At 50.4% G+C, this 17,803-nt stretch overlaps 1 protein-coding gene across 9 annotated transcripts; it reads left to right on the top strand.

Annotated features, from left to right (window-relative positions):
- Positions 1-2,826: 2,826 nt before the first annotated feature.
- Positions 2,827-17,584, top strand: Mib2 (mindbomb E3 ubiquitin protein ligase 2). 9 transcript variants are annotated; one of them, XM_031379780.1, is made up of 20 exons: positions 2,827-3,501; positions 4,519-4,674; positions 11,076-11,345; positions 11,430-11,601; positions 12,520-12,626; positions 12,722-12,916; positions 13,039-13,181; positions 13,315-13,410; positions 14,325-14,429; positions 14,525-14,687; positions 14,763-14,896; positions 14,971-15,119; positions 15,216-15,372; positions 15,479-15,639; positions 15,765-15,891; positions 15,980-16,213; positions 16,570-16,748; positions 16,831-17,018; positions 17,096-17,161; positions 17,273-17,584. In XM_031379780.1, the coding sequence occupies exons 3-20, from the start codon at positions 11,099-11,101 to the stop codon at positions 17,509-17,511; spliced, it is 2,862 nt and encodes a 953-aa protein (XP_031235640.1). In that variant the 5' UTR covers positions 2,827-3,501; positions 4,519-4,674; positions 11,076-11,098; the 3' UTR covers positions 17,512-17,584. The 9 variants fall into 9 exon arrangements, 8 of the variants coding, with proteins under 8 accessions (XP_031235640.1, XP_031235643.1, XP_031235645.1 ...); XM_031379785.1 differs by having other exon boundaries at positions 2,860-3,501; positions 11,076-11,128; XM_031379779.1 differs by having other exon boundaries at positions 2,860-3,501; positions 13,303-13,410.
- Positions 17,585-17,803: the final 219 nt, after the last annotated feature.

Raw genomic sequence — 17,803 nt, 5'->3', positions numbered from 1 at the left:
CTTCTGACATGCGGATATATATGCAGAACACTGTATATATAATAAATAAATAAATCTTTTTTAAAAAAGTTCTTCTGTTTGGGCTTAAAGGAGACAAATTTTCCAGAATTATAGTAAATAGCCTTCCAAAAATAAAGTCTGACTTCTTGACACTGCCTCCCAGCAGATGAGATCCCTGATAATGGCTACTCAAAAGAGATATTTTCTGGTCACCTGACTCTCTCTCTCTCTCTCTCTCTCTCTCTCTCTTTCTCTCTCTCTGTAGCCTTGGCTATTCTGGAACTTACTCTGTAGACCAGGCTGCCCTTGAACTCATAGAGATCCAACTGCCTCTGACTCCAAAGTGCTAGATTTAAGGATGTGCACCACCACGTAGGCAGCTGACACTCTTTCACTCACTAATTATCAATCATTCTTTGGTTACTCCTAGCAACAGCCAGGGCCCAAAAGGAAAGGTTTCAACCCTTTCCCCTTCCCCTCTCTGTAGCAGAATTTTCCTCCAATTAATTTAAATATTAATACAACAAGAAGCCTGTGATTGGACAGGGAAAAGGAAGGGAGGGTTAAGAGTTTCAGAGACAGAAACTGGGATAGATAGAGGGAGAATGAAGGAAGATGGAGGAACAGAAAGATGATCCAGATTCCACGTGGCTTTAAATAGCCACAGGTAGCTATGGATATCTTATAAGGGATGGATAATTACAGGACAATTTGTCTTATCTATGTGGGCAATTTATATCAATTGGATCTGAGTTCATCATGTGGGTGTTTTGTGTGATATAAATTACAAACTCCTAGAGTTTTGATTTTAATAGGTTACTGGGATTTGTGACCGCTGACCCCAGGGGGTGGATGGCTGGGAATGTGAATGAAATCCTCATCAAGAGAACCATGAGATGGGCTGTCTCTGCTTGGGGCTAGCCATGGAGGCAGTGGAGCTGCTAGGGCCCAAGAATAGCTGGTGATAGTGAGGGTTGGTGCATTTTTTAATATTTCCCACAACACCTCCCTTTTCTTCCCTATAATTATCCCATCTTGTAAGTAGATGGAAGTCTCTAATTCTTCCACAGACCTTCCTCAGCAGGCTTTCCCACCAAAATAAAGGTCTTGCAAGGTCTTAAGCTCTTAATATCCTCTCTTCTCAATGTCACTTCACCTAGCACAACATAAAACCAGTTTGGTTAGTCCCAAGACAGTGGTGCTTACCTTTAATCCTAGCACTGAACAAGCAGAGGCAGGAGAACCTTTGTGAGTTCTAGGCTAGCCTAGGCTACATGAGCATTTCAGGCCAGCTAGGGCCATTTAGTGAGACCCCATTACAAAAAACAACTATTCTACTGACCAACCACCCACTCAAACAAACTAGAAACCTGTGGACACATTCTAGGTTGGAGCTAGGAGGGGTGACTTATGCCCCTAAACCCCAGCACTTGAAAGGCTGAAATTGTAGGATAATGAGCTACAGTGTTAGAGGTCAACCTGGGCAAAAAGTAAGATGCTGTCTCAAAATAAAAATGGGCTGTGAAATGATGTAGCAGGTAAAGGCACTTGTATGAGCCTCTGACTTCACATGAAGGTTATGGCACCAGTGTCTCCTCCCCCTACAAAAATAAATAAATGTAAAGAAATGTACAAAGAAAAATTACGACTTGCAGGAATGGACTGGGTTCGTACGTGGCAGTGTGCAGTAGTGGAATATAGCTGGACAGCAAGCTGGGTGAGTTGACAGAATACGTGTGGAGGTAAATTGCACATGGGGGTAACTTGCACATGGGGGCAAAGCTTGCGAGGAAAGTTGCTAGAGAACTAAATTGTTTATGGTCTGAGGAACTCCACAGAACTGTCTAAGATATGTAAATCAAGGCAGTATACTGTTTATAAACACAAAGGCCAGGATGACTGCTTGTTATCTTTATGTCCTGGAACAAAAATCAGTAGCTGGGGGTGGCGGCAGGGGGTTGTGGGGGGTGATGGGAGGGTTGCTTCTTGGACCCGAGTTGATCCCCACACAGCCCCAGACAGGGGACAGGAAAACAAAAGAAAAAAATGGACGCAACTCTGATTTTTTTTTTTTCCTTTTGGTTTTTCAAGACGGGGTTTCTCTGTGTAGCTCTGCTGTCCTGGAATTCACTCTGTAGACCAGGCTGGCCTCGAACTCAGAAATCCTCCTGCCTCTGCCTCCCAAGTGCTGGGATTAAGGGCATGAGCCATCACTGCCCGGTGCAACCCTGATTTTAAAACAAATTAAGTCGTGCTGGGTGTGGTAGTGCATGCTTTTAATTTTCAGAACTCGGGAAGGAGAAGCAGGTGGGGCTCCATGAGCTCGAGGTCAGCCAGGTCAACATAGTGAGGTGCAGGCTATGTTGCTATATGTAGCTACATGTTGCTACATAGTGAAACCTTATTTCAAGAAGAAAAAAAAAAGTCAAAAGAATTACTTTGGATACGTTTTCGCTACATCTCTGGAAACCCCACCCATTTCAGGCAAGACGTCACCCGAAACTTCTGTCTCCAAGGCAACAAAGAGCGTCCTGGGAACTAGTACTGCGCAGGAGACACGTGCCGCGCTGGCTCCGCCCAGACGCACTTCCGGGTGAGACTTTGTGCGCATCACCTCTGCACGCTCACTCTCCGTTCCTGGAATGCCGGGACGCAGGCATTTCCAGTTTCTTCTTTAGAGACGCAGAGCTCCTGTTAGCCATACATATCACTGCTGTCGGTCCGTTTGTTACCAGACCACCCATGTACGTCATGTTCAGAGTGCCTTGGTAGCTATATGCCCCGCCCCCTGGCCCTAAGCATATTGCGTCACGCGCAGGGACTCCTGGGAATTGTCTGCCCCGCCCCCGGGCTGGCTCTGCAAACTACAGCTCCCGGCAGTCTACGCGGCGGCTCGCGACCGTGGTCGGGGGGCCGTGGTGGGGCTCCCTGGTGGGCTAGCGCTGGAGAAGCATCTTTGCTAAGCACTGTTAGGGAGCGGAGGACAGCGGGCTGCAGCTGGCTCCTCGGTAGCGAGCCGAGGATCCACTGTCAGCCTCTGCGCTGCTCAGGGCCGGGTATTCCTGGGCCGAAAGAGCGCTGAAACTCCTGGCAAGTGGGGGGCCGGGCCGGGCGTCCTCCCAGCGCCGGGGGCGGTGGCAAAGGGCCTAGGGGGACCTGATCATCCTGACGGGGCTGTGGTTTTGTCGGCTGACCTCGGCTCTTCAGCGCGACAGGTTTTTGGTCCTTCCCCCCCTGGACCCAGCTCGTGCCCGTTGCGCGTTCTCGGTTCGTGGGGGTGATGCAGCGTGTCCCAGCCACCAGACCCATGGGAGCTTTTTAAGGCGACCAGCGGCCTCTGTCCCTTCTCAGATGTTAACTGCGTCTCAGCTCCCTTGGCCATAGGTTTGGATCTCCTGAGGCTTTCAGAGAGGAAGGTCAGCACGGAGGAGGCCAGTCCCAAGCCTCCTTGCATCAGGGCTCCTGCCTGATAGGGGTGGGGGACACTGGACCTCCAGACAGGTGAGCGCTTGACAGTTTGGGTTTGGTTTGTTTCCCTTGAGGCTGTATGATGATGTTATGTCAGGTGTTTGTGTTTCTGTTTAAATGTGCTTAAGTGGACTGGGCATTGAGAAATCGTCCTTTCTGTCTCTTCTGTGTTCAGAACCAATGATAAAAGCTGAGATGCCCGGAAGGCTCCTAAGGAGCTAGTGGGCTTGGAGACAGAGTAAGGTTGGCTACTTAAAGAATGTCTCCTGGTTACATATTCCACTGTGGCCTGTTGCTTCTGATGCAACAAGTATCTGAATGTCATTATCCCACCCAAGGTCAGCCCTAGACGGTGGTTGAACCCCAAGCTACAGGGTACCTAGACTTCCCCAGCTAGATGACCATGATTAGCAGCCATGATACCCCTGAACCTTAATGATGTCCCCCAGCAGATGTCTTGGTGCAGGGTAGATCTGGTTTCCTGGCCTCTGTGTCTTCAGTTGACATATGTGTTTGATTCTGCTAGCATCTAGGACATCCACCTGCCTAGTAGGGCAGCTCTGATGAACCAGCTTTGTTACACATTCTCAATTCAACAGTATCTCAGACACCACTAGAGGTATAGGGAGATAAGCTTGAGTCCTGAATCCTCTCTGTGTCATGTAGTTTTATTCGTCTGAGTAAAGGCAATTTGCTAACTTTTATACTATAATGTGACTTAATTTTTGTGGCTGTTTGGGGAATTCCCAACAAAGTATTCATATAATAAGGGGCAACATTCCCCTACACTGTCCTGATAATTCTGACCTATTAAATGTCCTGGCATGGTGTCCCACAAATGATTTTAATCCCAACACTTGACAGGAATTTGGTCTATATAGTGAGATCCAAGCTAATGAAGGCCACATTTAAAAAAAAAAGTTTTGAGAAAAAGAAAGTTTGTTTCTTAAAAGAAGGAACCCTGGTAACAACAACATCTAGAATGGTCACGGTCTGGTTATGGTAATAAATGCTGTGTGTAAAACTGCCTCTGAAATGATCTTTCCCCAGCCTGGCTCCCTGCCTTCCTGTTTGGTTTGCTGTATTCTATGTTGGCAATGGCTGCTAGTTTCCCACAGGAAGTTTTGGTGGCTGAGCAAATTTGTGGCCCAAGAAATAGCAACTAAATGCCTGGGATGCTGACTAGTGGCTTCTTTGTGTCCTAAGGTGAGTTTTTGTTGTTTGTTCCTTTATCTGTTTTTTGTTTCTCCTAGCTTTTCTTTTTCTTTTTTTTTTAAGGATTTATTTATTACATTTATATGAGTACATTGTAGCTGCTTTTAGACATACCAGTAGAAGGCATCAGATCCTATTACAGATCATGGTTGTGAGCCACCATGTGGTTGCTGGGAATTGAACTCAGGACCTTTGGAAGAGCAGTCAGTGCTCTTCTGGGAATTGAACTCAGAACCTTTGGAAGAGCAGTCAGTGCTCTTAACTGCTGAGCCATCACTCCAGCCCTCTCCTAGCTTTTCAAGGCAAGGTTTCTTTGTATAGCCTTGGCTGTCCGGGAACCTTGGAACTAGCTCTGTAGACCCTTGTAGGCCTTGAATTCACAGAGGTCTGCCTCTGCCCCCTGAATGCTGGGATTAAAGGCATATCACCTGGACTAAGGTGAGTTCTACTTCTGCTGAAGCACATTTGTCAAGCAAATTCTCATCCTTTAACATACCTCACTATTCTTGTAAATATCGATAGCAATAGCTCCAGGAGTGTTTGGATACTGCTCAGGGACATGGCCCTGTCTGATGATAAAGCCCAGTATTTCTGGTGAAGGAAAAAGTCAGTTAACTCTGTAGTTGAATTTCTTACTGAGATGATGGTACGCATAACACTTTGTGTTTTTCAGCATCCTGAAGTATAATGTATATCAAAGTTTAGTGACATTTAATGTGGATTTCAAAGTAGCATTGTTTGTACATCTAATTGTAACTCTTAGATTGTTCTGGAGCTATATTGGTCAGAACTCCAGGACAATGCATTTAGTCCTAGGTTATTCTGTACACACTCAGGACTAAGGTTTCTGTAAGGCTCCTGCTGTCTTTTGGAGCCTTGTCAGATTTCAGCACACATGGAGCACACAGTACCATCCTCTGTCAAGAGCCTTGTCAATTAGGGTAGGAAGATGGAAGGAAAGAGGCAGAGGCTTCCTACTCCATGGAAAGGGTTAGCTTGTGGTAGTCAGGAGATTATGGCACATATATTAGTCAGGGTTCTCTAGAGGAACACAACTGGTTTATTTATTTAGTTAGCTTTTCTTTTTCTTTTTCTTTTTTCTTTTTTTTTTTTTGTTGTTGTTTTTTTCGAGACAGAATTTCTCTGTATATAGACCTGGCTGTTCTAGAATTCACTCTGTAGACTAGGCTGGCCTTGAACACAGAAATCTGCCTACCTCTGCCTCCCAAGTGCTGGGATTAAAGGTGTGCGCCATCACTGCCTGGCTTTAGTTAGTTTTTCTTGAGACAAGGTTTCTCTGTAACAGCTCTAGGTAACCTGGAATTGGCTTTGTAGAGCAGGCTATCCTCAGACTCACATAGTGTGTGTAGCTAGACTAACAGGCTATGATCTAGCTAGCCCAACAACAATTGTCTCCTAGTGGAAAGTGCCAGAGTCCAGTAGTTTTTCTGTCCAAAAGGGTGGATGTCTCAGCTGGCCTTCAGTGTGTGTTACAAAGAAGTAGGCTGTAATACCAGTGAATGGTTAGTGAAGGCAAGCCGACAAGAGCAGAATTTTCTTTCCCTGTTCTTTATATAGGCTACCACCAGAAGGTGTGGCTCATATCAAAGGTGGATCTTCCCAGCTCAAAGATCCAGATTAAAGAGTCCTCCCACTTCAAATGATTTAATTAAGAAAGATCCCTCACAGGTGTGTCCAGCTGCTTGGGTTTTAATAAATTCCAATGCAGTCAAGATGTTGACCAAGAATAGCTATCACAGCAGAGATGGTCAGAAAGTAGTACTAAGTACTACTAAGTACTACTAAGTACTACTAAGATCCTCTGAGGATGCATGTATCTCAGAGGAGTTGGGTTGTCCTTCAAGACAGGCCCCCAGTCCTGCATTTCATCAGGAACTTCTCCTCCCCCTAGATACCCTGAGCATATATACTCACCCAAAGTTTGGAGACTGGGTAGCCTTGGCACAAGGTACTTTTCAGGCATGCAGGCTACTTCTTGGACTTGCCTAGAGGCTTGGCATAGTAGACTCATGATTCTCTGGCTGGTGCTGTGCCCAGCCCAGTGTGTTAGGGACCATCTTCCCTCTTGGCCTTGTAGTGCTTGGTCAGTCAGTTGCCAGGTAAGCTTAAGGGATGAGACCTCTATTCTGAAGTAGCCTCATGTCCATGACCCCTCGATCTTTGTTGATTATGAAGTAGACAGGCTCCTTCACTGTGGTCAGGGTACCCATGCCATCCAAAGAGCAAGACCCTCGGGGTGAATGAAAACAAGAACTGAGTCCAAAATGGAGACCTTTGCCCAGTCTGCCTAAATTTCATCCCTGCCTTCCTGCTTCTCATTCTGCTCTGTCCACCATCCCATATACTCTTGGTGAACTTTTCTCAGATAGTGGCCAAGGAATGGGATGCTAATGGTCAGTTGATAAAACTGCGGAGACCAGGCCTGGAGGCCTGGAGGGAGAGGAGAGGGAAAGCCACTGGGTCTTCTAATAATGTCATAGAATGCTATATCCAGCTGCCTTGGAGGCCCAGGAACCTGTCTCCTGTCTGGTGGTGCAGGAACTATGTTCCAGACAGCAGCAGGAAGGCATTGCCAGAGGCACAGCTCTGATCAGGAGATGCAAGATGGAAAGGTCTACCTCCAAAGCACAGGAGAGACTCTACAATCTCCAGGATGCAAGGTAGTGGGTAGGGGATCGTGGCCTCTCTAGTTTAGTGCCACCAGTGCTGGGTGCTTCTTAGTATTTACCCATCCCAGCACTATAGGGAAGACTGTCTGTGAGAGAAGCCATGCGCTGAATCTCTTGCCTGCTCCCCTACAGTTTTGGTGAGGCAACCTTAGGCACTGAGAAGCAGAAAGCCCTCTTGCAGTGTTCTTATGGTTGTGTCTGACTTTGCTGGGCTGCTACCTGGGAACAGCCCTTGAGACTGGCAGTTCACTGGCCAGGGCTGAGGAGAGCTTTGCTTAACCAGGCATGCTGGTCATGCAGGTGCTTGTCAGTGCAGGCCACTAACAGGCTGGAGTGCCTGTTGGCCTTTGTGCTACCCCATGTGGAGCCATTGTTTGAGGCCTGGCCCTGATTCTCTTGGACCTTGCTGGGTATCTATCCTTCACCTGGGCTCTGTGCCCTCTGTCCATTCTCCTGAAGGCAGATTCATACATGGGCTATGCTTATTGTCATGTTTGAGGTCCACCCTACTCCATGTCTTGTAAAAGACCCAGCATCAAGTGGTTAGTGAGGCCATCAGCCTGTGGATAAGCTGTAACTGAGAAGCTGGTGTCAGAGTATGCACCAATGCATAGCTTTAATGTTTACTTCCTCTGTATTTTATCCCAGTGCTGGGCTGGGTCAGGGGGTTGGCTGTCAGGTTGTCCTCTGCTGTCAGAGCTACTAGTTGACTGTCTGCCCACCTTTGTTGGAGTCTGAGGTTTTCTTATAACAAGCCCTGCTCTGGCTAAACAGGTATGTTGGGGTGGCAATGTGGTCTTCTCAATATCCCAGCTGTGCTGAACTCTGGAGGCAAGAAGGAAGGTTAATGTGGTTCCAGTGGAGATCAGTAGCCTGATAGAGGCAGAGCTGTCTCTGAAGAGCAGTGCCACCACTGTGCCCACAGGCCACTGTCTTCCCCAGCCTCAATCATGTGTACAGGAAGGTTTCTGTGTAGGGGGTGCTGATGGAGGATGTGTAGAGGAAGGTTTCTGTGTAGGGGATGCTGATGGAGGATGTGTAGAGGAGTAGATGGAGGGGATGCTGATGGAGGATGTGTAGAGGATGCTGATGGAGGATGTGTAGAGGATGCTGATGGAGGATGTGTAGAGGAGTAGATGGAGGGGATGCTGATGGAGGATGTGTAGAAGATGCTGATGGAGGATGTGTAGAGGAGGGTTTCTGTGTAGAGGATGCTGATGGAGGATGTGTAGAGGAGGGTTTCTGGATAGAGGATGCTGGTGGAGGATGTGTAGAGGATGCTGATGGAGGATGTGTAGAGGAGTAGATGGAGACGCCTAGCTTGAGAGTGCCTGTTCCTTTAGGAGATCTCTATGGAGAGAATATGAAGTCACAGCAAGGAAGGACCTAGGAAGTGGCAAGGCTGGGAGCTTTAAAGATCAGGTAGTGAGGGCTGGTGAGATGGCTCAGTGGTTAAGAGCACAGACTGCTCTTCCGAAGGTCCCTGAGTTCAAATTCCAGCAGCCACATGGTGGCTTACAACCATCCATAACGAGATCTGATTCCCTCTTCTGGAGTGTCTGAAGACAGCTACAGTGTACTTACATATATATATAAAAAGATCAGGTAGTGAGAAGTTCTGTGACTGGGAAGAAATATTGAAAAGACCTCCTCTCCACTCTAACATAGCTGTTTAGTTAATTTCCCTCCAGGATATTTCTCACTAGTACAGCATGGCTATTACCAGGGAGGGGCAGTAGAACTGAGGTGACCAACGGAACTGTGGTCCTTGTCTGTTGTGTCTGTGCCACTCAAGGGGAGGCACTAGTGTCAGTGTATGTAGCTAGGCTATTGGTCTTCCTTACTGCCCACCTGTGGCTTCACGGTGAGTAGTGGGGAATGTTTTCTGAGCTGGGCAAGCCAGAAGGCTGTCAGTCTGGGGCAAGGCCTGGAAGAGGGCCCAGGCAGAAGTCTGCTGTGTGCTGTATTCCTCTTGTTGCTTACTTATCCCTAATCTGGCCCCTACCCCATGGCTGAGTAGTGTTACTGGGCCCCAAATCGAGTTGGCAGGACCCTGTAATGCTGACAGCTGCACCCAAACCAGGTTGGGGGTGATCTTTCAGCTTCTTGTGAAGCCTAAGTATGTGTCCTAGAACAGGACCACTGGCGTTGCTCATTCTAGGCAATCTCCCACTCCTCCCCCAGCTACGGGGCTTGGTGCCTTGATGTTGGCACTTTAAAGGCTGAAGCAGGATAGTGAGTTTGAGTTCAGTCCAGCAAAGGCCTTGTGCATGTTAAGACTTTGTTTAAGGTTAGTACAGAGACATATTTAAAGCTATTAAGATTAAGGCTGCCGGGCGGTGGTGGTGCATGCCTTTAATCCCAGCACTTGGAGGCAGAGGCAGGCGGACTTCTGAGTTCAAGGCCAGCCTGGTCTACAGAGTGAGTTCCAGGACAGCCAGAGCTACACAGAGAAACCCTGTCTTGAAAAACCAAAAAAAAAAAAAAAAGACCATGTTTCTCTAAAGATGCTCCCTAAAGTGTTGCATGACTCTTGCACTATCATTTGAAATGTGGGGCAGAGGACCTTGTTCTGCCTATGAGCAGCATCCTGGTAACAAAACATTCCATGTGTAGTGTGTGTCCTGGAATGTGTGTTCCTGTGTCTTGCCTATTTTCAGCTTGTCTGCCTTTTTCTTACAGACTGTGGGAGTTCTCTGTGGGTTTACACTGTAAGCCTCCTCCCTCATGTCATTGCCCTCTTCAGTTGCTTTATGACAACTTGTTGAAAAACAGCCCTTTAATTTAGTCCCATGTATCAGTGAGCTGCACAGAAAAAGGTCTTTGCTTCTGAAAGATGGATGGCCTTATAGTTTTTCACATGAGTGTCTACAATGTACATCTATTAAGTTTATTTTTTATTTATTAATTTAATTTTAGGAGACAGGTTTTTTTTTAAAAGTTTATTCATTTTATTTATGAGTACACTGTAGCTGTCTTCAGACACCCCAGAAGAGGGCATCAGATCCCATTACAGATGGTTGTGAGCCACCATGTTGTTGCTGGGAATTGAACTCAGGACCTTTGGAAAAGCAGTCAGTGCTCTTAACCACTGAGCCATCTCTCCAGCCCCTGGAGACAGGTTCTTAATATGTAGCCTTAGCTAGCCTAGAACTCACTATATAGACCAGGCTGGTCTTGAACTCACAAGAGAACCTCTTGCCTCAGCCTCCTGGGTGCTGATATTAAAGTACACACCATCACGTCCAACTCTAGCTTTAAAGTGTACCTATGTTGATGGAGCAACATGCGCGGACCTTTGGAAGCAGATCCACTAGCATGTGGCCACCATGCCAGGTTCAGTTCCTGGTTTGTTGGGCCTGACCACTTACACTCTTTCTAACCGCAGCCCCTCCTTTCAGGTCACTGTAGTGACTTCTAAGTGAGGTGGGCACTCTTGCATTTGGCTACTGCTCTTCTGCATCTAACAGTATTGTTCTGCTCTCCCACCATTCTCTCTCCTGGCTCTCTCTGGTCCTGGTCTGTAGACCTATGCTTCTGGCTTTCCCAAGCCCCTGTTGTCCTTTCTTCTTTGTTCTTTTGGCTTAGTTTTCTCTATTCCTGACCCATACTTCTCTCTCAGGTGGTCATATCAACATGTGCCCTGTGGTTAGCCTGGCCATATGGCATTCTGACATAGACTAAGGATGCCCTTTGTTGCAGGTCTTTGAACAACCCCCCTCACCATGGACCTGGACCCCCATGCAGGTGTGCAGGTGGGCATGCGTGTGGTACGCGGAATGGACTGGAAATGGGGCCAGCAGGATGGAGGTGAGGGCGGTGTGGGCACCGTGGTGGAGCTTGGCCGCCATGGCAGCCCCTCGACCCCCGACCGTACAGTTGTCGTTCAGTGGGACCAGGGCACACGTACCAACTATCGAGCTGGCTACCAAGGTGCCCATGACCTGTTGCTCTATGACAACGCCCAAATCGGTGTGTGTTGATTCCCAGCTGTGGGTGGGGCTGGCCAGGTGACAGGAAATCAGCAGGTCCTCACTTAACCCATCCTACACCTAGGCATCCGCCACCCCAACATCATCTGTGACTGCTGCAAGAAACATGGGCTTCGTGGCATGCGTTGGAAATGCCGTGTCTGCTTTGACTATGACCTCTGCACACAGTGCTACATGCACAACAAGCATGACCTTACCCATGCCTTTGAGCGCTACGAGACGTCTCACTCACGCCCGTGAGTTCCCTAGGCAATAGCCTACCTCCCCAGGGCCTCTGCCTGGTGCCTTTGACATCCAGCCTGGCTTTGGCCTCTGGCTGCTTCACTTCCAGAAGTACCTAGTAAGCCCTTCCTGCATGTTTCCTTGAATAGCCAGGGTCAGGTTATTCTAGAGCCTTGAGAATGTTGTGCCCCCATTCCTCACTGAAGGCTTTTTCTAGGCATACTGTGAGGTGGATTCCATGAATGGGATTTCCTCTGTCACTTCACCCTTAGAGACAGGCAAGCATAACTCTTTAGTAGAGCAGTATCCTGGAGAACTGAATGTGCTCTGAGTATAGCCACATGGATAGCAGAAGCAATTGAAACATCATTCCCTGGTGGCGCCAGGCCTGGCAGGGAGGCTTGTCACCAGGCTGCTCAAGCCCATGGTTATATAGCTGGGAATGGCCCTGGCCTTATGCAGAGAGATGAGGATAGGAGTCAGGTCTTTGTTGGATTGACTTGGGAAGGCAGTCAAGTACCATCTTTTATTTTCTGCACCTCCTTAGTCTTTCTTATATATGGGAGAGAAGTGTAGTATAGGTCTCCTCTTCTGGTGAGCCTGAGGTCAGGGTAGGTGTTAGTTCTGGTGGCTAGATAATGTTTCATTCCTTTGGGTCAGGCTCTGCCCCACTGCCCTTAGGCAGCAGACTTGGACTTGTGCTCCAAGAGACATCTCAAGTCTCTTTCCAGCCTGGTACTGGTGAAAGTCTCTGAGCTTTGCTCCCTCTCCCAAAGTGGAGGTCTGCTGGGAAACCATTCAAAGGTAATGGTTTGGCCTGAGATCCAGAATACCTATCCTATAGACCCCGATGCCATTAGGACAGAGGGACAAGGTGGGTAGTGCAGAATCTGGCCATCACAGCTGCATGGCTCAGACTGATTCTCTTACAGGGTTACACTGAGTCCCCGACAAGGCCTCCCTCGAATCCCACTGAGAGGCATCTTTCAAGGAGCAAAAGTGGTACGAGGCCCTGACTGGGAATGGGGCTCACAAGATGGTGAGTGGTGGCTGGAGAGAGACAGAGGCAAAGCTGGCTATAGCTCAGCCTTAAAACACACTTTAAGTTTGTTGGTGCGCATACTGTCTTCCCAGGAGGGGAAGGCAAGACAGGCCGTGTGGTAGACATCCGTGGCTGGGATGTGGAGACAGGACGAAGTGTGGCCAGTGTGACGTGGGCAGATGGAACCACCAACGTGTACCGAGTGGGCCACAAAGGCAAGGTGGATCTCAGATGTGTTGGTGAGGCAGCTGGCGGCTTTTACTACAAGGAGCACCTCCCGAAGCTTGGTATGGGGCTGACTCTGACAGCAACTGCCCTCCTGCCCTAGCTGTACCCGTGTCACCCTGGCATGTCCTGTTTGGGGTAGGCAGGTTGCTTCCTAAGGCCTAGCCTGCCACCCTTCCCCCAGGCAAGCCAGCAGAGCTGCAGCGCAGGGTGAGTGCTGATGGCCAGCCCTTCCAGCGTGGGGACAAGGTCAAGTGTCTGCTGGACACAGATGTCCTAAGGGACATGCAAGAAGGCCATGGTGGCTGGAACCCTAGGATGGCAGAGGTGAGCCACCTCTTCTGCTGACTCCCCATGTGCTCCCCTTCCCAAGTCCTTTGGACCCCATCCCTCTTCCTGCCCCAAGCGTCCAGCCTGACCCAGCCATAGCCTCCGTGACCCGCCACAGTTTATCGGACAGATGGGCACCGTGCACCGCATCACAGACCGTGGGGACGTGCGTGTGCAGTTCAACCATGAGACCCGCTGGACCTTCCACCCTGGGGCTCTCACCAAGGTGCCTAGGGGGCTGGGCTGAGCCCCACTTGTTGCTTCTCTGATTCCCTCCATGTACCTGTTCAGTCTTGGGAGTAGTTAGGCAGGACTAGGCACCAGTCTCCCCATGAGTTTACAGACCTGAAGGAAGGGGAGAACCTGTGGGTGGAACACAGGTGTGAGGGACACAGAGGAGAATGAAATACAGATGTCAGACCAGAACCTGTGGCCAGGGGCTCTGTCCTGAGAGCAAAGGAGTATGGTAGACGAGATGTAGGGTTGCTTGCCATTCTCTCTTGAGATGCTGTTTGTACCAAGGAGACAGATGGAGTAGTCTGTAAGGAGACTGAAGTGGAAGCTTGCGAAAGGTGTTGGAGACTAGACTGAGTAGATTCTGTGGAAGCTGTTTGGAACACTGGACTGTGGAGATGAGACATGTGCCAGATAAATGGGAACATCCAATGTGAACCTGGAGGATACTTTAGAGCAGGTTCATTCTGCACACGAGTGTGTGCATAGATCCCAGCAGGAATCCCACACCCCAACTGGCCCTACCCTCCTTCCCAGCCTCTCACCCAACTCCACCCTCAACTTATTTTCTGGATCTATACTGCATTTTCTGTGTTGCTTTGTGTCTAGTCAGTGGATAGGCACCCTCACAACAGGTCTTCTTGACCTTCACACATCTCTAGAGCTGGACTTTGGTCTCTGCTTCTCAAACTGTTTTCCCCTATGGCTCAGGCTGGCCACCCAGACCTGTTTTGGTCACCTGAGGCCCTTGACCAACAGCCAGACCATTTGGTTGTACTTGAGGCAGGAACTGGGGCCAAAGTTAAGTCTTCTCGCCCTGTGGAGCAGGATGTGCCCTTCTTACATGACCCTGAGTAGATACAAGTAGCTGGAGGAACTCCCCTTATTGGCTTCTCTGTCATTCAGCACAACAGCTTCTGGGTGGGTGATGTGGTCCGGGTCATCGATGACCTTGACACTGTGAAGCGACTGCAGGCTGGACATGGTGAATGGACCGACGACATGGCCCCTGTGAGTCTTAATGTCTATGGTCAGCACATTGACTCCACCCCCACTGCTGTCTACTGCCACCTCTGATCTGTCGTGATCCCATCTCTTCTCTTCAGGCCCTGGGCAGAGTGGGGAAAGTGGTGAAGGTGTTTGGAGATGGAAACTTGCGTGTGGCGGTTGGCGGTCAGCGGTGGACCTTCAGCCCCTCCTGCCTAGTAGCCTACCGGCCTGAAGAAGATGCCAACCTGGATGTGGCTGAGCGTGCCAGAGAGAACAAAAGTGCGGCATCAGTCTCAGTGGCTGGTGGGAGGCAGGGCAGCCCCTGGCCAGCACTTACCTCAACCCTGCCCCCAGGCTCACTGAGTGTGGCCCTGGACAAGCTTCGGACCCAGAAGAGTGACCCAGAGCACCCAGGGAGGCTGGTAGTAGAGGCTGCACTAGGAAATGTAGCCCGGGCTCTGGATCTTCTGCGAAGGCATCCAGAGCAGGCAAGTTACTGCCCTGCCCTTCTGATAGCCACCAGGGAGTGTGCCCAGAGTTCATGTGTTGGCTTTCTTCACAGGTGGACACCAAGAACCAGGGTAGAACTGCCCTGCAGGTGGCTGCTTACCTGGGCCAGGTAGAGCTGGTGCGGCTGCTGCTGCAGGCAAGAGCAAGTATGGACCTGCCAGATGATGAGGGCAACACTGCGCTGCACTACACGGCCATGGGGTGAGGACTGGGCAGGCTGGTGGGTGCTATTGGGAATGAACTTTAGAGCCAGTGTGCAAAAGGACTGTTCCCAAACCCTCCCACTTCTTCCATTAGGAACCAGCCTGAGGCGACTAGGGTGCTTCTGAGTGCAGGATGTGGGGTGGATGCTCAGAATGGCACACGCAGCACAGCCCTACATGTGGCTGTACAGAGGGGCTTCCTAGAGGTGGTAAAGATCCTGTGTGAGCGTGGTTGTGATGTCAACTTGCCGGTGAGTGATAGCTCCTGGATTCTCTGCCACTAACCAGCCCTAGGTCAAGGAACCAACTTGATCATGGAGAAAGGCACTGCTATGTGACCACCGCCCTCTGTTGCAGGATGCCCATGCAGACACACCTCTGCATTCTGCCATCTCTGCGGGTGCCGGTGCCAGTAGCATTGTTGAAGTCCTCACCGAGGTTCCTGGCATCGATGTCACTGCTACCAATAGCCAGGGCTTCACACTGCTGCACCATGCATCCCTCAAGGGCCATGTGCTGTGAGTGTGGGGGTTGGGCACACTGCTGTCATTCAGTCTTTTGATCTACTGCCAGGCTACCCTAATCCAGAGCACTTGGTGAAGTGCTTAGGGAAGCCCTTTGACATATCTTCTTGTTCCCACAGAGCGGTTAGAAAGATTCTGGCAAGGGCCCGGCAGCTGGTGGACGCCAAGAAGGAGGATGGCTTTACTGCACTGCATCTTGCAGCTCTCAACAACCACCGGGAGGTGGCCCAGGTCCTAATCCGAGAGGTGAGTGCAGGGGTCCCAGGGCTACCCAAGGCCAGGAACCAGACCAAGTAGGATGTCAAAGCTGAGCCTGTGCCCACCCTTTCCCTAGGGTCGCTGTGATGTGAATGTGAGAAACAGGAAGCTTCAATCCCCACTGCATCTGGCTGTGCAGCAGGCCCACCTGGGGCTAGTACCGCTGCTAGTGGATGCAGGTTGCAGTGTCAACACTGAGGACGAGGAGGGCGACACGGCCCTACATGTGGCACTACAGCGTCATCAGCTGTTGCCCCTGGTGGTTGACAGGGCTGGGGGAGATCCAGGGCCCTTGCAGCTGCTGTCAAGGGTGAGGAAGTATGGTGTGGGTACTGGAAAGGAGGGCCTGGGTAATTTTTTTATTTCCCACTATACTCCAGGGAACCAGGGTTTCTGGAGAGTAGGGCAGTTCAGGAGCCAGTCTCTGTAATCCAGACCAATCTGGAAAAGAGTTGGGCCCCAAATGGGATGAAGGGTCCCAGAGTTTCTGCAGCTGCCTAGCAAAGAGCACCTTTGAGGCCTGCTCTCTCCACTCATCCTAGAACCAGAGGCATTAGCTTAGACAGTGGCATCATTGTTCAGACTTCTGGGGTAGCCCAGTGCCAGCAAAGGCTTCCTTCAAGTCTTTGTGGGCTTCCACCCTTATCTGTATGTCCTGTCACTCAGCTACAGGCCTCAGGCCTCCCAGGCAGCACAGAGTTGACTGTAGGCGCTGCAGTGGCCTGCTTCCTGGCATTGGAGGGTGCTGATGTGAGCTACGCAAACCACCGCGGCCGGAGCCCACTGGACCTGGCCACGGAAGGCAGAGTGCTCAAGGCCTTGCAGGGCTGTGCCCAGCGTTTCAGGTGAGCCCATGATGGGGTGTTTGTAGGGGGGCAACCATTAATGCCATTGGGCCACCTTTCAAGCCCCCTCCTCCAACTGCAGGGAGCGACAGGCAGGTGGCGGTGGGGGTGTGCCCCCGGGCCCCCGGCATGTGCTGAGTACTCCTAACACCGTGACGAACCTTCATGTGTCTGGCACAGCAGGGCCAGAAGCTGCCGAGTGCCTGGTGTGCTCAGAGCTGGCATTGCTAGTTCTGTTCTCACCATGTCAGCACCGCACAGTGTGTGAGGGTGAGTTTGGGGTGTGGAGGACCAGGGTGGCCCAGCTGCCTAGTCCAGTCCTACTAACAGTGCACTGGCCCTGGCAGAGTGCGCTCGAAGGATGAAGAAGTGTATCAGGTGCCAGGTGGTCATCAGCAAGAAGCTACGCCCAGGTGGGTAGGATGGGGCTTGGCCTGGCCCTTCCTTGTCCCGTGGCATGCTCACCAGCCTGCACCTAATCTTCACACGTATTGTTGCTGATTCCCACTCACCTAATCCCACAGACGGTTCAGAGGTGGTAAATGCCATCCAGGTGCCTGGCCCTCCTCGGCAACTGGTGGAGGAGCTACAGAGCCGCTACAGGCAGATGGAGGAGCGCATCACCTGCCCCATCTGCATCGACAGCCACATCCGCCTGGTGTTCCAGTGTGGCCATGGAGCATGCGCGCCTTGTGGCGCTGCGCTTAACGCCTGCCCCATCTGCCGCCAGCCCATCCGTGACCGCATTCAGATCTTCGTGTGAGCGCACTCCACATGTCATGGCTGATCCCAAACCCTCCTTCAAAACCTCTGTATTTTATAAAAAGATTATCGGACTTTGCTTCCTGTTCCTTGCCTACGGGTGTTGGGCAGGCCCCAGGAGATCCTCACGGCCCCTCTCCCGCCCCACAAGCCCCATCCCCCCAACCCCAACCTCCACCCCCACCCCGGCATCTGGCTCCAGAATGCCTGTATGTCAGGAACATGCTCTGTCTGGTTGAGGATACAGCACACCACAAGTACTCTAGCTTTGGTTTGATACAAGAGGGTCCAGA

The sequence above is a fragment of the Mastomys coucha genome, unplaced genomic scaffold, assembly GCF_008632895.1.
Source record: "Mastomys coucha isolate ucsf_1 unplaced genomic scaffold, UCSF_Mcou_1 pScaffold18, whole genome shotgun sequence".
Lineage (NCBI taxonomy): Eukaryota > Metazoa > Chordata > Mammalia > Rodentia > Muridae > Mastomys > Mastomys coucha.
This window is presented reverse-complemented; position numbering and strand designations above follow the sequence as displayed.